The sequence below is a fragment of the Schistocerca serialis genome, chromosome 8, assembly GCF_023864345.2.
Source record: "Schistocerca serialis cubense isolate TAMUIC-IGC-003099 chromosome 8, iqSchSeri2.2, whole genome shotgun sequence".
Lineage (NCBI taxonomy): Eukaryota > Metazoa > Arthropoda > Insecta > Orthoptera > Acrididae > Schistocerca > Schistocerca serialis.
This window is the reverse complement of record NC_064645.1, coordinates 34,567,886-34,594,993: the sequence shown is the minus strand read 5'-3', so window position 1 is coordinate 34,594,993 and position 27,108 is coordinate 34,567,886. Positions and strand designations below refer to the sequence as shown.

General features: G+C 39.0%; 1 protein-coding gene across 1 annotated transcript in view; it reads left to right on the top strand.

Moving 5' to 3' along the window:
• Positions 1–4,257: 4,257 nt before the first annotated feature.
• LOC126416432 (cyclin-dependent kinase 1-like) overlaps positions 4,258–27,108 on the top strand; it is a 77,440-nt gene continuing 54,589 nt past the window's right edge. Inside the window, exons 1-3 of the mRNA XM_050084152.1 lie at positions 4,258–4,413; positions 18,406–18,562; positions 18,644–18,782. Coding sequence (XP_049940109.1) covers positions 4,377–4,413; positions 18,406–18,562; positions 18,644–18,782 — 333 coding nt within the window. The 5' untranslated portion in view covers positions 4,258–4,376. The remainder of the gene's footprint in view (positions 4,414–18,405; positions 18,563–18,643; positions 18,783–27,108) is intronic.

Sequence of the window (27,108 nt, the reverse complement as noted above, 5' to 3'; positions counted from 1 at the left end):
TTTGTAACTACGAATTATTTGCACACTTACAAATTTCTATTATTAATCGTGCAATCCTGTAATGTTTACTATTTTTGTTTCTGGATTCATTTATGAAACAATAATCGAAATTAATAATGTGACAAAAACCAGTAGGAATTATTTTGTTAAGTAAAATTGTAAACCCATTGGAATATTGTTATTTCCACAGAGTGTGGGTCATAAGCTTGCCTTTGAAGGGATCAGATGTATTTTTGTATAATAGGTGCAAACAATGTAATTTCGACTTTGTTAATGTGAAAAATCAAAATACTGTGTGATATACTAAAAAGTGATAAAATTAGAGGAAAATATATTTGCATGCAAAATTCTGTAACCACAATCTTGCAAGTTATTTAGTTCAAACCAACCATGAGACCTGATGTTAGATTTTCAAGAATCAGACCCCTAGACAAGAAGAACTGGAGCCATCTCTACATGACAAGCTACATAAACCTGAAAGTTTATCGTAAGATTCGCTCCTCCCAAATCTTCATAAAAGACTTTGCTTATTAATTACCTGGACTGGGCATTGTTTGATGTAGGTAATAAATGGAAGCGGGAAGAAGGGGGCAGATTACACAGTTGATGAAGCCTTGACAAGAATCAGTGCTCAAATTTGGAAGAAGGCTATTGAAAAAAAAAACAATCATCTTTCGATAAAGGGGTCCCGGGTTCGATTCTCGGCTGGATTGGGAATTTTCTGTGCCAAGGACAGGATGTTTGTGTTGTCTTCATCATTTCATCATCATCACCATCATCATTATTTGTGACAGTCGTTAAATTGTATTGTGTAAAAATTAGTTTGTGTAAAAATCGGGACATTGTATGGGTGCTGATGACTGTACAATTGAGCACCCCATGAAACAAATATCATCATCATTAAGATAACTTTTAGCTCTTGCAGAAAGGGGAGACCTATTAATTCATCAAATGTATACGAAAACAGACCTCTGAATGGAAAGCTAGAAGAGGAAATATATGTGATCCCCCCTGGTGATGTTAAAAGACCTTATCAAGGAAAAACGAAAATTTGACGTTTAAAGAAAGTCGTATACATATTAAAGCAGAGTGGCCATTGCTGGAATGAATGCCTACATAACACTTTGATAAATATACTTTGATAAATGTCCAAATGTGTGTGAATTCTATATGACAAAACTTTTGAGGTCATCGGTCCCTAGACTTACACACTATTTTGACTAACGTATGCTAAGTACAACACACACATGCATGCCCAAAGCAGATCTCAAACCTCTGGTGGGAGGGGCCATGCAAAATTTGATAAAACTGGGCATGTCACAGACCAAAGCAGATCCACGTATACATTATAAAAGAAGCATGGAAGAAATTACAATCATGGCCATGTAGGTAAATGATATTTTTTATTTTGACCAACATTGGATATAAAATGGACCTTTTTAAAACAGTTACGGTCAGAATTTAATATGCATGACTTATGGGAAGTTAATCGATACTTGGGCAAGAAGATTTAAGAGGTACCAACAGAATAGAATTTTGGATTGATTAGTCTCTGTAGTAAACTTTGGTGCAAAAGATTATAAGCCTTTTTCTACCTCAATCGAAAATAATGCAAGACTTTTAATAACTGTTGTGATGTGTAACCTATTTGGACGCTGCAGGAAATCTACTGTTCACCGATGAGCCAAACATTATGACCACCTGTTTAATAGCGTGTTGGTTCACTTTATAAACACAGTCCAGCAACGATTCTGCTTGGTATGGATTCTACAAGTCCTTGGCTGGTTTCCAGATGTATGTGCACCAGAAATCTACACTCAGGTCGCTAAATTCCCCAAATTATGGGACAGTACTTTGTGGGAATGGAGCTGGCGCCCGATATGTGCTCCATAGGGTATAAATCAGGGACATTTGCTGGCAAAGACATCGATCTGAGTTCACTGTCAAGCTCCTCAAACAACTGTAGCTCGATCCTGGCCTTTCGCCATAGAGAGTTATTCTGCTGGAAGACGTCATCACCATCAGAGAAGACTTCAACCATGAAGGGATGCAACTGGTCTGCAATAATGTTCACGTAGTTTACTGCTGTCATGGCATCTTTGAATCTATGGGCCCCACCAGCTCACCCAGTGTACCCCATAGCATAATTCTTCTCTCGCTAGCCTGCATCTGCCGTGCAGTACACGTTTCAAGCAGCCATTCACCTGGAATACCCAGCCATCGCCATGGTGTAAGAAGAAATGCAATTCATTTGACAGGCATCACATTTCTATAGATCCATGGTGAAAACTCTATGATGCTGTGCCCACCACGGACGAGATGATAATGTCGTTTGATCAACACAGGAACACATGGGAGTCATGTAATGCGGAGCTCCATGTTCAACAGTGACCTCTGAATGACGTGCTCTGAAAAATTGGTGCCTGTACCACCATTGTAGTCTGTCATCAGGTCTGCCACAGTTCGCTGTGTACCCTAGATTATATAGCGGTGGATACTCCAACCTCTTCATTTTGTGATGAGATGTGGACATCCAGTAACATAAGGCTCAGAGATCCTCGTTCCCAGTTGTAGCACCCTTTTGTCAAAACCGCTTATATCAGTGGATTTCCACATTTGGGGCACGTATCTTTGCTATAATGACTGCCCATTTGTCTCTCTTGCAGTTACATTCTTTCCTTACTGTATCACGTGCTTGCAACATCTAGAGGAGGCATTCAACCTCGTTATGGGCAGTTGTCACAATGTTTTTTCTCATTAGTGTACTCACCACAGACTTCCAGGTCAGATGTGGCATTTGCCACAAATGCTGTAAGCAAGTTTTGCAATTATCCAAGAGAAAACATTGGATGGCGAAAAAGAGAATATTCAAGTATTTAAAGGAAACTGCTGATTGTAAGATGAAGTATTCTAAAAAGGGAAATATAAATTTAGAAGGATATGGCGTTGCAGACTGGGGAAGTGAGCTGAATGCAAACACTCCATCGCTGGAAATTATTTTAGACTAATGGGAGGATTGATACCCTGGTCGTGTAAGAGACAGAGGACAGTTGCTTTGAGCCCATACAAGCTGAATATGTGGCCTTATCCTCCAATATCCAAGCAGCTCTCAGAACACTGCTGGGTTACATAGAATCTCATATAAAAATAAAACAAGTTGTAATATTTTGTGGCAATATGGGAGCTGTTACACTCGCCAACAATAATGTCACTAGTATGAGATCCCAAAATTTTGTCATAAAGCATCACTTTAGAAGAGATCACTTAGAGCAGGGCAATGTAACCATTAAATATCGATGCACAGAAAAATGTTATAACATCTGCTAACCAATCCTCTCAATAATAACAAGTTTCAGAAGGTGGTGAAACGTTATGGTCCAACCTGCGATGTGTAGCGCTCAGAATCTGAAAAATATTTGTTCAAGGGGGTGTGTAGGAGATATGTGAACAAAGTATTTTTCCACTTTGTATAGTTGTTCTATGGTTATTCATTGGCAATGGGATCATGTGCATAGCCTAAATGTAAAATGTGTTAATAAAATATAAGTTTTATTTTGTCCCTGAACAATTTTTCCACGTCATTTTGCTGTGCTAAAATAAATAATCCAACACTATTGTACATATGTGGTTTAAATGGTACATATTACATTGAAGAGCATTTGCTCAACAGTTTATGATTCACGTAGATGACAACATTAAAAGAGAAAATTCACCGATGGGAAATGGGAAAATTGATAATAATAACTTACTATGAATTAAAGATGTAATGTCATTTTTAATATTCAATGACTTCTTTCACTGGGATCCACAGAAAATTGATATATCATTTCTGTTTACGTACTAGTTTTATGATACTCTGACTTAATTGAACGCCAAGACGAAAAAACCGCAGCTAAATAGTGTGTCAGAATACTTGCTGTACGTCAAAAGTGGAGGCATTATGTTTTATTCAAAAAAGTTCGTGCTTCACATAGAAAATTAGCTGAAGGGCCTACAGAACCTGTAATATACAGTATTTGTTGTCTTTAGCGATGTTATTCGTCTGCTAAAGCAAAATTTTGAGATCTGAATTATCGAGATACCTAAAAACCTTTTATAAACTGACATTTTAAAAATATGAATGCAATTTGTCATTTGCGATATAAATTGCACTTTGCAACAACGCTTGGGTCTGTCTGTTTGTAACGTATAAAGTGTCCAGTTAATCCACACGTGTTTTGTTGTCTTTATATCCATGTCAAGAAACGTCAGTTACCGCAAGGAGAATCTTAGGCCAGTGCAGTGTTGTGATTGGCTGTTGAACATTTTGAGTTTGAATTTGTCACCGGTGGCGGGTGTTGGGAAGTGTGGGTGGTGACTTAAGGATTATTATTGTGATGGACGTTTACCATAAATTGGAAAAACTTGGCGAAGGTAAAATAATAGCTGTGCCATAATTTATGGGTTGAATTTTATAGAAATAATTAAGCAAGAGAGAAACACTGTATTATAATGTCATTGTACACGTTACGATTTTTGTCTATCAATATTTGCCGTAGATCTAAATAATATATAGTAAGAACGTAGCTGCAGGTTTTGTTACACACTCATTTTTCCTATGTTTTTGACGTGTAACTAGCAAAACTGTCTAACACAGGAAGTTTGCAGAATTATATAGGTGCTTTATGAATTGATTTTAGAGGGTACGTAAATCAGCCTTCTCACAGTGCTGTGAAAATTGCGTCAATCAGACTTCTGTCCACCGATCTAAACAGAAGAGTCTGTGGCTCTCATGTAATGATATAGAAAATGACTAAAACTATTACAGTAGATAAGTCTGGAGCGCTTCTCTTTATTATCTCGCAGCAAACTTCTGAAAATGGTGTTGGTATAATATGGTCATACCAGTCCTTCACGATTGCAACTACTTAGTACAGTGTTGTAGTGTATTAAAACTATTTGAGACTGTACCACGGTGCCCGTGCGGTTCTAGGCGCTGTAGTCCGGAACCGTGGGCCTTCTACCTAAGTTATAGGGGTCTGATGACCTAAGACGTTAAGTCCCAGAGTGCTCAGAGCCATTTGAACCATTTTTTTTGTACCATGGTGTTACAGGACCAGACGAGGTATTTTTGTTTTCTTCCTAGCGGTGGTAATTCATTGCATCCAGTGCTTGTTAAATTGCTCATATCCTCATTGTGAGGCAGAGTTGTCAAAGGCTGAGATTACTGTTTGCTCACCTTTCCATTTCCTTTTATAAATAGCCGCAGCATGAGGTAGAGGTGGTGGATTCCACTACACTAAAAAATTAATTTACAAAGGTGTGGCTTAAGAGGCATAGGTAGTATGGTACTGGCTAATTAATTAATTAGTTTCGAGATACTTACCTCATCCAGGCTTTGTTACATAACAATATGTCACTCACTTGCATAGAAGTGAACCCAGTGAGGAAGAAATTCAGTTGTTTGCTAAATGGGTATTTATTATTTGGGAACACACAATTTCAAAGTTGACTAACAGAAGTCCGTTTATCAGAAGCTAAACTAATTGATGTACATTTTTATGATGTTAGTGGATTTTTATACTCTTGCTCTTAAGATCATTGTGTGCTCAGTTTCAATAAATAGAGTAACAGTCACCACACACTGTATAGTGGTCTTGAGCAATGAAAGTGACAGTGCAATTAAACATGTGAAGTTTGGTGGGGTGGGTGACAGGAGCCCGTGGCACCAAAGGAATGTGATATAAATGTAGTATCAGCCAGCTCACCTAGCCACAATCTAGGGTTGTGGTGTTGGGATGTGGAAATGGGCAGGGGGGGGGGGGGGAGTTGAAGGCAAGGGAGATTGTGGGGGGAACAGTATGGGTGTAGATCAATATAGTGAATTGGGATGCAATGGGGTAGGCTTGGATGTGGGTGTGTGACAATGCTAGCAGAGATTGAGGCCCACCTGATATGCCTCAGTGGATGTTTCATCTAGATCCTCCCCAACCTCTACACCAGCTTATCCAAGTTACATAAATAGGGCTTATTCTCTCTGCTGTTTTCTCCTTGCAACTACTCCATTTAATGTGCTACCTGAAACTCACCTATGAATGCTAGTGTGGGCTTGCCTATTCTTCCATGCGTCATTTCCTTATTTCTTCTCCCACCCAGAAGCTCCCTCCCTCCCTTTAATCTATCTTCTCCTCCTTGTTGCACACACCCACACAACTTGACAGAGGCATTCCACACAAAGTGGACCTTTGGTTCCCAACTGACAATCTCCAGCCATGATGAAATTTTGCACAATGTCCTTTACGGAGTAAAATCAACCTGGCAAAAGACAGAAAAAAAGCAATGGAACAAGGCTGCAAAATATTCTTTAAGCGAGTGTTTGGAAGCATGCGATTCCACCTGTCTGCTTTGACCCATGATGTAATGGTGTGATGCCACTGTGGTACGGTATTTTAGTGTTTGTAGATGTGTTTTATTTGATGGCACTCCCTGGTGGTGGATGTTGATGTGCTGAGTCTAATGTGTACTCTTGGGGGGGGGGGGGGGGGTTCATTTGAGTGTTGGTTACTTAATTACTCCTTGGTGCTACAGCCTATGTAGGGCCTTGGCCTCTCCGATGATCACAGCCCAAGCATGATGATTTTCTGCTCATTTTCTCCACCTCCTGACTCCAACTTTTCTCGAATCATTTTTCACATCCTGCACCCATCGTTTCTGCTCCTTTTGCCATCTGGATAAACCTTTTTGACAGCTCAATCCTCAGACATTCGCTCTACATGGCTCAGCCATCTCAATCTGTTACACTTATTTTCAGTCACCAAGTCAGGATTTCTATACAGTTCTTCCAGTTCCTTGTTTCTCCTTATCCTCCGTTGCCCCACCTCGTACATGGTTCCAAAAATCTTTCTCAGTATTTTCCTCTCCCATCTGCTCAAGAGCTGCCCTTCTGCTACACTCATTGTCCATGTTTCTGAGCCATATATTACCACCTGTCTTATGACTGTTCGATAGACAGTCACCTTCGATTTTCTGCTTAGGCTATGTGACTGAAGGATCTTGATCAGGGCCCAGTAAGCTCTATTTCCTGCAGCAATCCTAGATTTTATTTCTTCTCTTATTCTGCTATCCTCCGTAACTAGCACACCCAGGTATTGGAACTTCTCACATCTCTCATAATTGCCTCTGTTCAATGTAATATATTTCTCTTTAACAATAGCATTTTTCCTGGAAGCAAAGAGGTACTGTGTTTTTGTGTTGTTTACTGTAAGTCCTAAATATTCTGCCTCCTTTTCCACTCTGCCAAATCCTTCTTCCATTTCTTTCAAACTTCTAGACAGCATACACACATCATCAGCATAAGCTAGATCTTGGTGCGTACGGTTAAACAGAGTGCCACCCTGGCTATCAGTATCCACCCTTCGCATCACTGTTTCCAACACTATATTAGAGAGTAGTGTGGATAATACATCACCCTGTCGTAACCCTTGGTTGACCTCAAATTTTTTAGAAAGTTTTCCTTCTGCTTTTCCTGGCATTTTCTGCTGGTGAGGGTCATTTGTACCAGCCTGATAAGTTTACTTGGGAATTCAATCTCCATTAAGGTGTCATAGTGTTTTCCTTTTTATCGTAGGCCTGTTTAAAGTATACAAAAAGCTGGTGTGCATCCACATTATATCCATAACTTTTCTATTATTTGCCTAATAATGAAGATCTGGTCAGTTGTTGGTCTGTCCTGTCAAAAACCATACTGGTAGTCTCTGAGTATTCCTTCTGTAATTGGTGCAAGTCTCATAGCAATGACTTTGGCTAATACTTTGTACACCATGCTGACTAAAGCAATACCACAATAATTTTCACAGTTTGCTTTGTCGTTCTTCTTGTGAATTGGGCATCTAATGGCCATGTTCCACTGGACTGGCATCTCTTCCTTTTCCCATATTTCCACTCTCAGCTGATGTACCAATCTTGTTAGATGTTCACCTCCACCCTTGATCATCTCTGCTGAAATGTTGTCGTTACCTGGAGCCTTATTATTCCTTAAGCTTTTAATTGTCTTCCTAACTTCCTCTATTATTGGTATAGGTACAGGTCTTTCATCCTGACTAACATTCGGCCACAGTTGGTCACCTTCTGTTTCAATTTCTTCTAGGACTTCTCTTTATATAGTGACATTCAGCACTTCATTGAAATATTTAGCCCATTGATCTAGAACCTGTTCTTCTCCTCCTATAAAATTTCCTTCTTTATCTCTGCAGAATACCATACATGGTTGGAAGCTATTCTTCAGTTCCTGAACTGTCTTGTAGAATTTTCTTACTTCTTGGTCATTACACTACTCTTCTAGCTCTATAATCCATTTCCTCTCTAATTTGTGTTTCTTTCTTCTTTTCTTCATGAATTCTTCTGTATTAGATCTTGTTGTCCTGTTTATCACTTTCTTCCTTGCCTCATTTCTCTCTTCCACTGCATTTTTACGATCTTCATTGTTCCACCCTGCCCTTTTCATCCTTTCTTCTAAACCTAAAACTACTTTTGCAGTTTCTTGCAGAGCCTCTTTCATCATACTCCACTTCCCTTCAATGCATTTCAGAGCTTGGCTTTGTTTAGCCTCACACTTCTTCTGCAGTTCTGTTTCATACTTTTCGGATACTCCCTTCTCTTTCAATTTGGAAACATTTTATTTTTGTGGAGTTTTGCTCTTCCCTCTGGATCTATAGACAGCTATCAACTTCAAGGATGTCAGACGCATGTCCCCTGTTGATTCCCACATGGTCAGTTTGATTAAAAGTAGTGTCATCTGACGAGAGACATGTGGTTTCCCTTATGTTCTTTCTCTGGAGCCATGTACTTTTCACTATCATTGCATTGCCCATGGCAAGGTCTTAAAGTCTTTGTCCATTTTGTATTCAACATCTCATGCAGGCTTTCATTTCCTACTATTTCTCTAAAGGCTTCTTTTCCTACCTTTGCATTGAAGTCACCCATCAGTATCTTTACATCATTCCTTGGTATGCCTTCTAATTCCTGTTCCATTTGACCATAAAACTCATCTTTCACTTCATCCTCATCATATTCTGTGGGTGCATTCACACATACTAGTGTGATGTTGAAAAAGTGGGCTGTCATTCTCAAAGTACACATCCTTTCATTTAAAGGGTTAAAATTCATGACTGCTGCTTTATACTTATTGTCTACAAGAAAGCCAGTACCGCCTACTATACCACTGTCTCTTCCACTATACATAATTGTGTAAGTACCGCTTCCTGATACCATCTCCTTTCCATCTGACCTTGTGAATTGCTGCTACTCCTCTACGGTATTTCTCCATCTCTTGTTGGAGTCCATGTAGAGCTCCTGGTTTGTTCAGCGTTCTTACATTCCAAGTAGCAAAGTATGTATCAATTTTCTGTTTATGGCATTTTTTCCTTGCATGGGTCATTCATCAGTCCCGCTGTTCCTATTTTTTAGTTTCATAACAATATGTTTTTCCGATATGGGGTTGTTAGCACCATGATGAACCCCCAACCTGGAGGGCCTGGATTTGTCGGGTTTACTCCCTTAGGGAGACCGGCTTCACCACACCTCTAGAGCCCTCCCTGCTCTGTGTTATAGGAAATTGAAATTGATAAGGAAAAAGGATGGGCTTGGGATAGGGCAGGAGACATGTTATCGATAGGACATTGTGGGACCTACTTTGTCTGGCTCCTCCCCTTTGGCCTGTCCGGCATGGGTGACCCTGCTGGTAGCTACGCTACCAGCGGCATGGCCCTCTGGATCTAGAGCATGCAAACCTCCTCGCCCACACAGACAGTGCTAAGTTACGGCGGCGTCCCTTTTGATTTTATTCTGTAGTAATTGTGATGTTTTGTCTGTTTTATATTTATGGTATTTTGGTTGTGTTTTAATTTATCTAATAAGTATGGGGGTTTTTGGATTTTTGAGTTGTTGGTGTTTTGTTTCTGTGGTGTTTTGAGAGTTATGTAGGTTAGGTGTGTGAAGTTTGTGGTTTGCCGGTAGGTATTGAAAGCTGCATTTGAGCTATTTAGGCCAAGAGAAATGTCAGATTCCACTTTCCGGAATTGTAGGTGTCGGTTTTCTGGTATTGCGGGCTCCGTTTGAACTATATAGGTCAAGGGAAATGTCGGATTCCACTTCTTGAAATTGCAGTTTTGGTTTTTTGGTATTGTGGGCATCATTTGAGCTATGTAGCTGGGGTGAAGTGTAAGATTCCTGTTGGTTCTGTGGCTGTAGCATAATGTTGCAAGTTAAAGGATTTTTTATGATATGTGTTTCGGGATGGTGCAGTGTTTTGTATTGTTATATAATTAGCTGGTCCCCACCTTAAACCCCCTATTACCTGCAGTTGCCTCATTAGTTTCATTTGATTGTTAGAGTGAGACATTCTTGTGTCATTTCTTTTTTTGTTTGCATTTGTTGGCATAAGTATGTAGTGACATCACCACCATTTCGTATCAGCTAGAAGTAGGTGTTTCCGTCATGTTGATGACATCATGGCCCAAAGCAGAAGGGTGGAATGGGAAAATTCCCTAATACCCTGTAAACTGTGACAGTTTCCGCGAAATTTAAGAGAGATGAAAACTGAAACTAGTAGTAATTCTAAGGAGGTGTTTGGATAACATGTAAGACAATTTTTGATGAATACACTAGTGAAATTTCAAAGCTGAGTCATTCACCATTTTTATGCTGCATGAAGTCATATTTGTAGGTGAGCTTTCGACCTTCTGTTATTGCAATAATGTTTTAATGATAAATGTGCCCTGAGTGATCTTTAGAAACTCTACATAGAAGTTACGTGTTATCATTTCTACCAAAATACAGCAGTTACTTGCTTTATGAAAGTTACTGATATGTGAACAAGCACTTACCTGCAGAAGGTGAAATGTTCAGTACTGGTGATACACATGTGTACTCTCCTAGCTTTCAGAATTGTTAGTTCATTCCTTAGGAAGGATAGGGATAAGTTGTGGAAGGTTAAAGGAAGGAAGGGCAGGTCACTCGGACCCTAGAATTGAATTGACCCATCCGTGTAAGGATGAGAGCAGACAATAAACTTATGTTTATTGTAGGCTTAACAGCTGTGCTGACACAGTTGCTGATAGTGACCTTGGACCCAATTGACCTTTTTTTTTGCCATTAATCATTACTGAGAAAAAGCTGATGCACATTCACTAACTTACCTCTTAACAGATACAGTCATTTCCAGTAGCACACTGGCTAAGACTTGCTGTGCCCTTCTCGGTGACAGCCACCAACAATTAAAACACAATGTGCACTAGCAAGTGTGTATCTACATGCCTTGTAGTTGAATTGTACTACCCTCTGTAAGTAATTGGGGTCTACTGGAGACTGGAAGACCACCCTTCTCCTTTGACCAAGGATGTAATCACCATGCTGGAAACCTGTATTGCAAGCTTACCCAATGTGCCACCAAAACATCAGGTATAATACCCCCAAAAATACAAACCACACGCAAACCAATTCAGTGATTAAACAGAGTGGCATAATTTGTATCACTTCAGGCAGGTGGGTTACCTTCATAGTATCTGATGTTATTGAATTTAGCATATGTTAAAATTCAGAAGTAATACACACACATATTTTTGTTTTCTCCAAAAAAAATTCCTCCCCCGAGATACAGGCCTCCAAAGATGACACTGCAAATACTATTTTGAACTGCGAATTTTGTGAAAAAAATTTAAAATGCTGCATGTCTTTAACAGTTCTAGATACAGAGTTTTTTTTTTATTTGAAAGATAATTGCTTTGTGATCACAGTGGTATCCTCTGTTTGGGCATAGTTGTCAAAGTTCTTTACTGCTACCTTTTGAATTTTTTCATAGTTTTCAGTTTTTTTTTTTTTTTCAAAAATGCCAATCCAGAAAAATTAGATTTTTCTGCTGATTAGTACCCTGTGGTACTATATTCACTGTAAAGGAGAGCTTCCACTTTTAAGTTGGACTTGTTTTATTTCAAAAAATCATTTTTTGTTACTTTCAAGGGTAGTGTGTATCTTCACTGAAGTTGTTTCTTACTAATTTATTAGTTACAGTGTTCATTTCTATTGTCTTTGTTGCAGTTATTTCTTATCATTTTCTTTGTTGCAATCATTTCTTTTCACTTTCATTGTTGCTCTTATTTCTTGCATTTTGTCGTCAGTTTTGTTGTTGTTGTTGTTGTTGTTGTTGTTCGCAGGTTTATGTATTGTAGTTGTTCAGTGCAATTTTGTTTACTGAAGAGGCTTCTAAGAAATCTGAGACCATCTAGTTAGTTCTGTGTTTTTGTGAGGAATTTGCCAAACTACACTGTTGCAGTATGTTTTGTGAAAAGGACTGTTTGAAATATCTTCTGAGTGGGGCCATAAAAGAGTGAAGTGTGCTAACTATTTGCTTATCCATAAGAGTGATATATAAGACAATTAGCAAACTTCGTTCAGGTTGGGAATAAGTGTTCTAATTTGAAGACTCTGTTTCAAAGTGAAGGTGTTTCCAATGACGACTATTTGTGTTCTAAATGTTTTGACAGAATAACAACAATGATAGTATCTGAACAAGGTGAAGCCTCCCATGGTGCAGATGATGCAGATTTTGCATCAATATAGGAAGAATTAAATACCCTGAATCAGTCAACTACAGAGTTAGGTGTTAGTCCTGTTAAGAAACCGTGGTCAGTGAAGTCGAGTCATAAGCTCTGTGCATCAAGAAAGTGCAGAGAAATTTCTAAAGCTATGGATGTATAAACTGCAGCAAAACTGACCACACACTTCAAAGTAGGAATTCCATCTTCAGAAGAAAATGAACCAAAGCACTCTTGCACCTCTTTCAAGTAATTTTTCATAAATATCAATTCAGCTGTTGCATATTGTGCATCCTACAGTGAAAAGGTGAAAGTTGTAACTATTATTCCATTTTGAATCACGTTCCATCATCAAAAGTACATGGTAGACAAATCAAGAAATGTGAGGTCTGTGAAAGGAGTCTTCAGAAGACCATATCCCTATTATGGTTAACCTGTAGAAGCAGCTCAAGTTCAAATAGTGCAGTCATTTTATCTGGAAGATAAATGGGACAGCGCTTGCCAGAGTGTCAACAAAAAAGACACTATGACTGAAGGTACGTGTCTTACAGTATTAAAGGAACTTTACATATTGGAAGATGAAAACTTTATTCACTACGACCTTAGTGGGTAGTTCCACACCCACCTAGAGATGTCTGTTTATGTGCATACTGCATGAATTATTACCTTTGTGTGGTAACTTTGTCATTGAAGAACTTAATGGAGCACATGACATGACACCTTGGTTGAATGTGTAAAGTCATTAGTATTCTGTGACATAAAGCGAGATACTTGTTTGTTTCAAGAATTTGATGACTGTGCTGTACAGGGAGGACTGTCTTAACAGACACTTGGCAGACTGCAGAAAGTACATATGCAACATGGGAGAAAAATAAGCTAATTAAGAAAACAGTTGCCTTTGAAAGCTTCATTGATGAACTTGGTAAATGGTCAGTGAAAGCAGTAACACACCAGCATCTGAAGAAATTGCACCAACACCACATTGCAGAAGTGGAAAGGGTGTGTACAGGCTGAAGAACTATGTTTAGTGCTTCACTGTGATTTTGCTGAGAACTGGTGTGCAGTTCCCCCACAAGAAGTACAAGGGTATCATTGGAGTAATGACCAGGTTTCAATTTTTGCAGGAGTGACATATTTTCAAAACAAGACCATAGGTGTTGCATTTATAACTGATGACATGCCTCAGCACATGCTTTGCTACCAATGCTCAAAATTCAACTGCAAACAGGGGCAGAGAAGATCATCATTATTTCTGATAGTGCTCCTAGTCATTTTAAAAATATTTACCAGCTATTTAAGTGGGCCTAAGTCAATTGTGTCAGGTGGCTGGGCATACACTGCTACTGGTTGTGGGGAGAAGCCGTGTGATGGTGTAGGAGGCCCGCTGAAGCACCATGCTACAAAACATGAGCTTTCCAGACCAAATACAGCTGCAATTCAGAATGGTGAGGATTTTAAGAGAGTTGTGAAATCTTACATGTTCACTGCCTCATTCTTTTGTCCAAAGAGGAAATCGAAGAATTCCGTGAGCAGAAAAAAGAATGGTCCAAAAAAACTACTCCTGTGAAAGGAATTCAGAAGATACATTTTTGGACTCAGTGATGGGTGAACTCATATTGCACACACTTTAAAGAGCAAGAAAGAAGAAATTTCGTTTGTTCGGCCAACAACTCAGAAACAGCAGAACAATATTCAGTTTCACAACCTGAGAAGGGAGATGTTTGTGGTCTGTGTGTATGGCTGTGACTGGTGGATTGCAGAGACTATAGACATCAGTTATGAGTTAAACGACATTGTAATGAACTTTATGCTACCACATGGACCAGCTGCTGGATATAGGTTTCCAGATGAAGGATGGCAACAACGCCATCAGTGCTCACTTCCTGTTCACAATGTTTTGAGACATTGTAAGTGCTCCAGTTCCTATTGGTTGAACAGGAAGGCTTCACTCTATATCAAAGGAAGATACTGAAGCAGCGGGACACATTTTTAGTTCATTGACTGGCTAATTTCAGTACAAAACAGAGTGAACAGAAGTTGTATAAATTTAAACCTGTAAATCTTGGGACCTTTCACATACATTTTGGAACCATTTAAAATGCTTGGAAAAATGAGTCTCTTTCCAGGGAACGTAGAACTGTTGTTGTTGTTGTTGTTGTGGTCTTCAGTCCTGAGACTGGTTTGATGCAGCTCTCTATATTACTCTATCCTGTGCAAGCTTCATCATCTCCCAGTACCTACTGCAACCTACATCCTTCTGAATCTGCTTAGTGTATTCATCTCTTGGTCTCCCTCTACGATTTTTACCCTCCACGCTGCCCTCCAATGCTAAATTTGTGATCCCTTGATGCCTCAAAACATGTCCTACCAACCGATCCCTTCTTCTAGTCAAGTTGTGCCACAAACTTCTCTTCTCCCCAATCCTATTCAATACCTCCTCATTAGTTACGTGATCTACCTACCTTATCTTCAGCATTCTTCTGTAGCACCACATTTCGAAAGCTTATATTCTCTTCCTGTCCAAACTAGTTATCGTCCATGTTTCACTTCCATACATGGCTACAATCCATAAAAATACTTTCAGAAACAACTTCCTGACACTTAAATCTATTGTCGATGTTAACAAATTTCTCTTCTTCAGAAACGCTTTCCTGGCCATTACCAGTCTACATTTTATATCCTCTCTACTTCGACCATCATCAGTTATTTTGCTCCCTAAATAGCAAAACTCCTTTACTACTTTAAGTGTCTCATTTCCTAATCTAATTCCCTCAGCATCACTCGATTTAATTTGACTACATTCCATTATCCTCGTTTTGCTTTTGTTGATGTTCATCTTATATCCTCCTTTCAAGACACTGTCCATTCCGTTGAACTGCTCTTCCAAGTCCTTTGCTGTCTCTGACAGAATTACAATGTCATCGGCGAACCTCAAAGTTTTTACTTCTTCTCCATGAATTTTAATACCTACTCCGAATTTTTCTTTTGTTTCCTTTACTGCTTGCTCAATATACAGATTGAACAAAATCGGGGAGAGGCTACAACCCTGTCTTACTCCCTTCCCAACCACTGCTTCCCTTTCATGTCCCTCGACTCTTATAACTGCCATCTGGTTTCTGTACAAATTGTAAATAGCCTTTTGCTCCCTGTGTTTTACCCCTGCCACCTTCAGAATTTGAAAGAGAGTATTCCAATTAACATTGTCAAAAGCTTTCTCTAAGTCTACAAATGCTAGAAACATAGGTTTGCCTTTTCTTAATCTTTCTTCTAAGATAAGTCGTAAGGTTAGTATTGCCTCACGTGTTCCAACATTTCTACGGAATCCAAACTGATCTTCCCCAAGGTCCGCTTCTACCAGTTTTTCCATTCGTCTGTAAAGAATTCGCGTTAGTATTTTGCAGCTGTGACTTATTAAACTGATAGTTCGGTAATTTTCACATCTGTCTACAGCTGCTTTCTTTGGGATTGGAATTATTATATTCTTCTTGAAGTCTGAGGGTATTTCACCTGTCTCATACATCTTGCTCACCAGATGGTAGAGTTTTGTCATGACTGGCTCTCCCAAGGCCATCAGTAGTTCTAATGGAATGTTGTCTACACCTGGGGCCTTGTTTCGACTCAGGTCTTTCAGTGCTCTGTCAAACTCATCACGCAGTATCTTATCTCCCATTTCGTCTTCATCTACATCCTCTTCCATTTCCATAATATTGTCCTCAAGTACATCGCACCTATATAGAACCTCTATTTACTCCTTCCACCTTTCTGCCTTCACTTCTTTGCTTAGATCTGGGTTGCCATCTGAGCTCTTGATATTCATACAAGTGGTTCTCTTCTCTCCAAAGGTCTCTTTAATTTTCCTGTAGGCAGTATCTATCTTACCCCTAGTGAGACAAGCCTCTACATCCTTACATTTGTCCTCTAGCCATCCCTGCTTAGCCATTTTGCACTTCCTGTCAATCTCATTTTTGAGACGTTTGTATTCCTTTTTGCCTGCTTCACTTACTGCATTTTTATATTTTCTCCTTTCATCAATTAAATTCAATATTTCTTCTGTTACCCAAGGATTTCTACTAGCCCTTGTCTTTTTACCCATTTGATCCTCTGCTGCCTTCACTACTTCATCCCTCAGAGCTACCCATTCTTCTTCTACTGTATTTCTTTCCCCCATTCCTGTCAATTGTTCCCTTATGCTCTCCCTGAAACTCTCTACAACCTCTCGTTCTTTCAGTTTATCCAGGTCCCATCTCCTTAAATTCCCACCTTTTTGCAGTTTCTTCAGTTTTAATGTACAGTTCATAACCAATAGATTGTGGTCAGAATCCACATCTGCCCCTGGAAATGTCTTACAATTTAAAACCTGGTTCCTAAATCTCTGTCTTACCATTATATAATCTATCTGATACCTTTTAGTATCTCCAGGATTCTTCCAGGTATACAACCTTCTTTTATGATTCTTGAACCAAGTGTTAGCTATGATTAAGTTATGCTCTGTGCATCCATAAAAATCTGCAATTTTTTTCTGTTGATTAGTACCACAATGTAGAACTATGTGGTACTAATCAACAGAAAAAAATTCCAGATTTTTATGGATGGGCTTTTTGGAAAAAAAAATTATAAAAAAAGTTCAGAATACTATAGTAAAAAAACTTTGACAGTCCAAATGGAGGATTTCTTTGTGATCATAAAGCAATTATCTTTCAAATAAAAAAAACAACAAAATACCTAGAACAGTTCCACAGATATAGCATTTTAAATTTTTTTCCAAAATTTGTATCTTCAAAATGGTATGTGCAGTGTCCTCTTTGTAGGGCAAAGCTGATGTTGAAGGGAAGGACTAGATGGGGTGGGTTGTGAAGCAGCCATTGAAATCGAGCATGTTATGTTCAGCTGCATGTTGTGACAGGTGGTCTATTTTGCTCTTGGCCACAGTTTGGCTGTGGCTATTCATCCTGGTGAACAGCTGATTCGTAGTCATACCAGTATTAAAAACTGTGCAATGATTGCAACCGAGCTGGTATATGATACGGTTGCTTTCCAAGGTGGCTCAATCCCTGATGGGGTAGGATATATCTGTGACAGAAGAGTAATAGTTTTATTACATTTTCTGAACCAATCCTGCTGTGAGTATAAAAGGAAAATCATTTATTTTGGAATACAAGTGCATGAGGAAGATTGCTGTAACAAAAAAAGTTACTTACCAAAATGTTGGTTAACTGTGGGGCTGATGGGCTGTCTTTTAAACACTCCATATTTACCTTCCTGAAAAGTACCCAGGACATCTGTAATGTTCACAGCTAAGCACTGTAATTTGTTAGAATTGATAACACGTATCTTTCCTGTGGAACTATTAAAGGCAACTTATTATAATTTGTTAAAACATAGTTCCAGTCACGAAATTGTTCAGACTGTTTTTCCCCAATTTTGATCTTGTGCAACATGAAAATGGTGAATGACGCAGCAGTGAAATTTTAAGTGGGAAGAACACAAATAGTTTTGCATTTAATTTGAAGAACTTGCTCACATTACTGCAAGTTTCAATTTTAAATAATCTTAAATATGACAAACTATTTTTTTGTATCTGGAGCTCTTCTGTATGAAATTTCGTTCAAATTGTAGATAATTAGGTGTGGGATGATTACTGAGATTGATCCATTTGATGTGGAGATTCCGTTTTAAAAAGTTACACCATTTTAAATATTTTCAGTAATTCGCACATCACAACTTGCAAATATTTACCAAAAATCATAACATACCACTGCAAGCTGCTATTAAAACTTTTATTGTTGCTCCCAGTTTACATGTAATACATGATAAACATGAAATTGATCTTTTCTAGGCACATATGGTGTTGTATACAAAGGGAAACATAAGACAACTGGACAGTTAGTTGCAATGAAGAAAGTGCGCCTTGAAAATGAAGACGAAGGTGTTCCATCAACAACCATCAGAGAAATATCCCTTCTTCGAGAACTGGTACACCCAAATATTGTGAAGTAAGCTGAGCTCTTTATTAACATTTTTTCAGATACCCCAAATTTGGACAATTTTTCCTCAAAATTGAAATTTTTGTCCAGGCTGGAGGATGTAATAATGGATGAATCAAGAGTCTACTTAATTTTTGAGTACATGTCAATGGACCTGAAGAAATATCTGGATAGTTTAGGTCAAGGCAATTATTTGAAGCCAGACATGATGAAGGCTTTCTTATATCAGGTGAGTTGACTGCTGATGTTAACAATAAGTTTTGATACAAGAAAATTTTAAGTGCAATTTTAGCTTTTGGCCAAAGCCTTCTTCACAAAAGGAGACACATTCTCTCACACAAGTAGGATATACCTGTGACAGAAGAGGAATAGTTTTATTACTTACTACATTTTCTGAACCAATCCTGCTGCGAGCATAAAAGGAAAATCATGTATTTCGGAATACATACAAGTGCACGAGGAAGATTGGTGCAACAAAAAAGTTACTCACCAAAATATCAGATAACTGTGGTACTGCTTGCAACATTAAAACATCAAATTGTGCATCAGTCACTACATTTGGATTTGTTTTAGTGTTCCTATTTATTTAAGCATACAACTTACAGTGTATGGCGCTTTGCACATCTTTCTGCATCATGTTGTTAGGGGGGTTATTCCGTCAAAGTCATGCAATCTGAAGTGCTCCCAGCACAACCAACTTGAATTTTACACCTTAGGAACCTGTATGAACGTCTTTCAGTGTACAGCTTTGTCCATAACTTGTCTGTACTAGTTCAAGTTTGGCAATAACAGAACTAGGATTCTCCAACTTCCCATTGTGAGGTAACCTTTATTGTGCAACACAGTAATAACATAAATGAAAATTGGAAATTAATACCCATGACACAATCTTGCTTATGACTTGAAGTATGACGAGAATCTTGTACCGATTTTAACAAGGGCATTAAAAAGATGACCATTTGTCAGTGAGTGTGTGTGTGTGTGTGTGTGTGTGTGTGTGTGTGTGTGTGTGTGTGTGTGTGTGTGTGTATTTAGTGAATTATAAACTTTTGTGTCCCCATATTCACTTTGTTGTCAGCCTCTGAAGTTCCAAAAATACTAAATCTACCAAATTTTGCTTATATTTGATGCCACAGATCTTAAAATTGACACCTGTGTTTTATGATCTTTCACACTACAGAAAAGACTGCTTCTAAGTGCAGCAGAAACACCTGCTTTCATTCTAATGCATTTTCAGTGAATGTGCAAACATTTTGCTTGCAGTTGGAAGGAAATGGGAAGGAAAAGAAGTTAATCTGTTGGTTGGCTGTATATCAAAATTACTGGGATCTCATTGCCAGTGGGCCATGCCTAAAAGTGAAGCTAGGTCAGCCACAGGTATATATCTTTACTACAAGTTCTAAAGCTTGAGTATTAGGTTCCTAATGGCTTCTGAAGTCATAAGTCTCTAACTCAGTCGAGTGCTCGAAATTTGTTGCATTTATCAGTGTTTGTTACTGGCATGTTGTACTGTTGCCCCAGTCAGTGTTGCTCTTGGAATTAGAATTACTGTAATATCTTGCTGTTCTGAAAGCCAGCAAACATCTCGTTGCAGGCCAGGATGAGGGTCGAGCACCTCCATGGAGGTGCATGAAATTGATTAGTGCCTTCAATTGAAACTCAAACTGATTTCCAATCCACCAATTCCTACCATACACACAGGAAATGTACTGGTCCAGTAAGGGTTCAACAGTGTTGACATATTTGTACGTTGCTTTATCACACTTATCAACATTGGGCACAAGGAATAGTTAATCATTTGACATCCTGCTAATATGAAATCTTCTTTCATCCGTTTGCACAAAATGATGATCCCTTGTACCAGACACTGTGCATCCATTTTTCTGACTGCTTTTCCTGACTAACTTGTGCTTGTTTAATTATTTCAAAATGGTACTTATTTGAGACACGCCTCGTAAATGATAAATTAAAGCAATGTTGGTTGACTATTTTTCCCAGTGAAATCCTTGAACTGCATGTTGGACAGTTTCTGGTGAAGTCCATCGATATGATCAACAGATCTGGTTTGAGAACTTTGTTAGTCACTTACTAGGGCTTACTTTGATGTTTGGCAAAGTAGTGCTAGCTAGGAAGCCAAAATTTTCATTAGTTCTTTAATGAAGTCTTCCACTGTCAGTTGTGTGGTTTAGTATGTCCAAGCCAGTGTGAATCCATCTCTGAAAATATTGATGCTTTGGATAGAATTCGGTTTAAAATTCAAATTCATCCACCAGATTTATTTTTCTCTAGAGCCTCTGTTCTTCAACATTCTTCACATTGAGGAAGAATACAGTCTTTAGATTCCAAATTATGGGCAGTTTTTGTAAGCAACACTTGCCAACCTTTTAACAACAGGCTGTGTGCCTACATTAGTTTTACACTCTGATATATTGTGTATTTACAGCCTGAGTGTGATACTCACATCCAGTGATACAGCATTTGAGTGTTTGCGAGATACTTTGAGTTACACTTAGTTTCAAGGGGAGGCGAATACAAACTTGCAATTGCATCCTTTTATCGAACCCCAGATAAAACTACGAGGGTTGAATGAAAAGTAATGCCTCCACATTCGTTAATTGGGTTTGGATCACATTCTTTTTTCCACACAATCACCAGCCACCTGGATACATATCTGCCAACAATGAAAAAGTTTTCTGAAGTCAACACTGTTTCCGCAACCACAGTCTCACAGTTTTCTCAATGACTTCATCAGTATATAATGATGTCCCTGCAGATTGTCTTTCCTTATCGAGAACAGATGGAAGTCAGACTGTGGTAAATCTAGACTGTATGGAGGATACCGTACAGTGGTGAGATTCAGTCTCTGAAGTTCTGCTGTGGTGGCACATGATGTGTGTGGTTTGGCATTGTCATGCTGCAGAAAAACATTTCCCTTTTCCTTTCGGACCCTTGTTACCTGTCGTTTTAGAGTTAGCATTGTTGTGATGTAACACTCTGAATTTATTGTTGTTCCTTGATCAAGGAAATCAACATGGATAACACCACCTGGTGTCATGATTTTTCCAGCTGAGGGTGGCATCTGGAATTTCTTTTTCTGGGACGAGTCTTTGTGTCGATATTCCATAGACTGGCGTCTCTGGGTCATAATGGTGTACCCAAATTTTGTCTCCTGTCACAGAAAAAGATTCTCATAATGCAAGAGGAGTTCGTGGCAAATTTCAAGTCTGTGGGCTTTAATTTCAGGAGTCAGCATCTGGGGGTACCCATTGTGCACAGATCTTCCGATAGTCAAGCAAAGCAATAATATGACCCACACATTGTTGTGAAATGCCGATTGTGCTTGCAATTTCTCTGTGAGTGATACGCAGAGCGTGCTGAATCAATCTGTTAACATTTTGCTAGGGAAACTCGATGGCTGCTGTCACAGGACATCCAACTCTTTGTTTGTTTCACAGGTCAGATATTCCCATGTCAACATCTTTAAACTTATTTGCCCAACGACGCACGGCACTCATATCAACACAATCACCATAAAGTGCTTTCATTCTCTGATGAATCTCCTTTGGGGTGACACCTTCTGCTGTCAAGAATTCAATGACTGCACATTGCTTAATTTGCATTGACTGACCATCTGTGCAGGGCTCCACACTTCACACTGTAACAACACAATTGTTCAATGCTAAGGCTTCCTGCTAATTGGAGCTGTAGAAAAGAGGCTACGGAACAAGCCAGTACCTGCTGCATACCAATGCTGCCAACTGCTGAAGAGCTATGAAGGTGACTTTTCAGTCAACCCTCATATATTTTGGTCATAAAAGTTGAATAGATCTTCTGTTGTCAATATATTTGTTGCAATATTGTGATATATTACTTGTGAATATACAATAAAAAATACATGCAACAGAATTCGTTGAAATGTAGCACATTGACATGGTACGTCCCTTAAAAATCTGTCAGTCATTTTCAGTAATTGTGACCACACATTGGAAAATTGAACATGATGTTTTGGGCGCTTGAAAACATGCTCTTTCTAACTGTGATTAGTTTGCAAACAATTACTGAAAACAGATTTTCTAAAAGCAAATGGAATGTGATCTATTTTTGTTATTTTTATGAACATAGTTTTATCTGCTTATTTGTTTATCACGTCTTTAATTAACAAAATATAAGAAGCCAGTGTTGAAACTGTATCCACAGTGTAATTTTTCCAGCTACTTTGCCCTAGTTCATGTAACGTTATTAGCCCCTGTTGGAAATAACCCACTGTTCATGGGGGACTTAAAACACGCTTGTCCAAATAGTACAGGGAGCTTCAACAGAAAATGATATTTGAAAAAGAAGTGTCGAATATGCCCTATTTTCATTTTTACTCAAAAATCATCATCTTATTGACAAATTTGTAGGTTACTGGAAAATAGTTGATGAAGGAAATTTTGCATTCCACATCCTTGTGCTGCCAAGCTATTGTGTATTATATTTCATATTCGGCATGCGTTTTTGTCTCAATTTTCATGCCAAATTTGGATTCAAATTATCTGCATTAGTATCTTGTGTGGGATACTTTCTTGCAGTTAAAACCATGGACTTTCTAATGAGCCCAGTTTGGAAAGTTTCATAGAATAGCATTTTGCAAAACCATCTCAAAATAGCACACATTTAGCCTTTTTACAAACTCTTCAAATTTTCTCTAATTTATTCAGTATTGGAAAGTGGTAGATGAATGAAGCTGTGTATTTGAGAACTTTGTGTTGTTAGGTTGCAACCTACCAAGTTTTACAGTTGTCATATCTTTAGTCCCTGAAATATAAAGACGCAAAATATTGGCAGTCATTAGGGACATTTGGGAATGTTGAGATAAAATTCTGTGGAAATCCACAATGATGGAGCAAGAAAATGTTCCGAAATCAGACAGTGTGATATGGAATAATCCATTAAGGAATTGCTTAATGTGACTGGATACAAAAGAGCTACTTGCCAAGGGGTGGCAGGAGAATGCACGTTTAAAAAAGGTCGAAATTTGCAAGCTTTTGGAGCCAGTGGCTCCTTGTGGCAGAAGGGTTGAAAGGGAAGGAAAAGTGTGGAATGAAAAGGACTGGTGATGTTTAGGAAATGGATAGTTTGGACAAGTCACTGAGAAACCCAGGTCTGGGGGGAGTTACTGTACTGAGAGCTTAAGGCAGAAGATATGGTTATATGCAAGATGGAGATTACTGACTAAACATGCTGCATAAGTTAATAGCAGTGGAAAGTGTACAAGCCTTCCAAGATTTCCTAAATCCTGCATTGCTTCGCAACACTTCCTCAGGTCCCTACAACATGACCCTAACTTCTCTTCTGCAGAACTTGAGGCTCTTCATTCCTTAAAAACTGATGACTCCGTCATTATCCTCCCAGCAGACAAGGAATCTACCATGGTGGTACTTGATTGACATGAGTTCGTAAGCAAGGGTCTATGATAGCTGTCTGACACCTCTAAGTACAGCATCTGCCATTAAGATCCCATCCTCATGATACAAACTGACCTACAGTTCCTCCTCAAAACCTCTGGCCCCTCACAAGGACAAGTGCATCAATCCATAGAAATTCTTACCCCACCCAAATCATACATCCCCACTTTTTACCTTCTTTCCAAGATCTCCAAACCGTGGCCATCCCATAGTTGCTGTCGTCAAAGCACATACTGGAAGTATATCTGCCCTAGTTGATCAACAGGTGCAACCTATAGTACAAAGACTCCCCTCATTTATTAGATACACCAATTGTTGCCTACATTGTGTGAAATCTGTGCCCATTCCATTCCCACCACATACCTTGCTTGTCACTGTTGATGCCATCTCCCTCTATATCAACGTCCCCATGTATGTGGTCTCTCTGCTGCTGAACATTACCTTAACAAGTACCTACCTGATTCCAAGCCTGTGAGGTCATTCTCACCTTAATCAGCTGTATACTTACCAACAATTACTTTGCCTTTGAGGGGCAGATATAAAAGCAGATCAAGGGCACGGCCATAGAAACCAAAATGGTTCCTTCCTGTGCCAACCTTTCCATGGATCACTGTGAGAGGGCTTTTCTGGAATCCATGTCTTCAACCTCTGATTTGGTTTAGATACATTGATGAAATCTTTGTCATATGGGCTCATGGTGAGGCTGACCTGTTCGAATTCTTGGAGTCCCTAAATTTATTCTCCCAGATAAATTTCACGTGGTCCTGTTTCGAATCCCTTGGCAATTTCCTTGATCTCATCCTCGCAGAGGGTCAGCTCACACAATTCTCTTCGCATTGGACCTGCTAACAAGCAACAGTACTACCATTTTGACAGTTGCCACCCTTTCCATGTCAAAAGTTCCCTCTGGTACAGCCTTGAGACTTGAGACAAATAATATTAGTTCAGATGCAGACACTTTACAGCAATACACCACCATTCTCACCTCAGCCTTCACTGGACGTAATTACCCCACCAGCATGGTTCAAAAGCAGATTTTGCGGGCCATCACATTCAGTCCTGGTACTGCTGACCTCTCTAAAAAGCAACTTAGGAGTACACCTCTTGTCACTCAGTATTATCCTCATCCTGAATGCATTAATCACCTACTTCAACAAGGCTATGACTTCCTAAAATCATGCCCCAAAAAGAGGTCCATTCTGACAGACATTTTCCCCACCACACCTAGAATAACGTTTTGTCATTCTCCACAATATTCTTGTCAGACCCTATGCTGTTTCTGTGTACATTTTACTACCCTATGGCTCCTACCCCTGTGACCATCCTTTCAGGAAGAGATGTCCTATGCACCCTCATGCCCACAACCTATGCCAGCTCTGTAACTGGCAAATGAATACTACCAAAAGGCAGAGCCACTTGTGTAACGTGTCATATACCAGCAGTTATATGAACATTGTTTGCCCTTTTATGTTGGCATGACTACTGTGAAGTAATTAGTTAGGATGAGTGGACATATACAGGAGTATACTGGCAACACACAATATCCTCTTGCAGAGCACGTTCTACAGCACGGCAGTCATGATTTCGGTGCTTGTTTCACCACACGTACCATCGGGATTCTTCGCCCAGACACCAGTTTCTCAGAACTGCCATTACAACCCTTGGTTCTCGACACCCGTCTGGTCTTAATTTAAATTAATTTCTTCCACCTCAGCATTTCTTCACAGTAGCTATTCATTTCTTCTTTCCCTTTTAGTTTTCTATAGATTTTATTTTCTGGCCTGTCAATTTCACCCACCCACCCGTTTAATACCACTTAGCTTTTCGCTCTTATTAACTCGTGCACAGTGTTCAGTCAGTAATCTGTTTTGCATATTACCCTATCTTCCGCCTTTAAGCTATAAGGTTTTCAAATATCATCCAGTGCAGTACACAACAATCAATTTTTCTTTCTCAACACATGTGGTAGTTCTCCCCTGACAAGAGGTTCTTGGTGACTTTTCCAAACTCTACTCCTTTGCCTAAACCTCGCCAGTTCTTTTCCTTCACTGTGTTAACAGGAACCTCAGACTTCTCTCAGATTATGTAGTTATCTTTAGTGAAGCACAGTCTTGGAAAAGCTGCACAACTATTAACTTGGATCATGATGAGATTTCAAAGTGGTGCGAAGACTGTAACTTGTTTTAATAGTTCATAAATGTAAAATCTTGCACTTCGCAAAACTAAAAAGTGTCGTAAGACTACAGTTTGTCACAATTGCAGTCAGTCTACTCATACAAACATCTGGGTCTACCGTATTTACTCGAATCTAAGCTGCACTTGAATGTAAGCCGCACTTGAAGCATGAGACTCGAAATCAAGGGAAAAAAAATTCCTAAATCTAAGCCGCACTTGAAATTTGAGACTCGAAATTCAAGGGGAGAGAAAAGTTTTAGACCACGCCTCCAAATCGAAACAAAGTTGGTCCATTGTAACATGAGACACAATTTAGGTCGAATGGATGAAGATACAGCTACAGTAGTATGGTTCGAGTCGTAAGCTTAACAGTTAAGCTTTACCAAGTAGCCATTGCTGTGTGTCAGGCGCTCCATCCGTATTTGTACGGGTACCCTTCCTTTTTCATGTGCTTTGTCTGGTTTGAATCGATTATTTATTTTGCTTTGATCTGGTAAGTGCCGTTCTCTTTGTTATAGGTGTTTACGTCACTCTAAGCTGAAACTGCATTATTTTAATGTGTCATGCATTGTTTGCCGCATTCTGATAATAAGTGTTTACGACCTGTCGCTGCTCGCGGCATGGCTTCCTTTTGTGCGCACTACCGTGGCTTACAATATAAAAAAAAGGGGAATTGTCTCATTAGCGAAACAATGGCAAGAGACAGCTATTTGTTGTTACTTATACTGCTGCTTTCTTTGATAATGATCAACAAGAACCAAATAATAGTCTTTGTATGATAGATGATGTTCTGAACGAGAGTTTAGCGAAAAATTTTCTCCATTTGGAAATCTTTGCAGACATCTTTAGTACATTACATTGTGCACAGAAATTAAGTCACCTTATATTTAAAAATCTAGTCAGTTGCCATGCTTCATTTCTGACTATCACTGT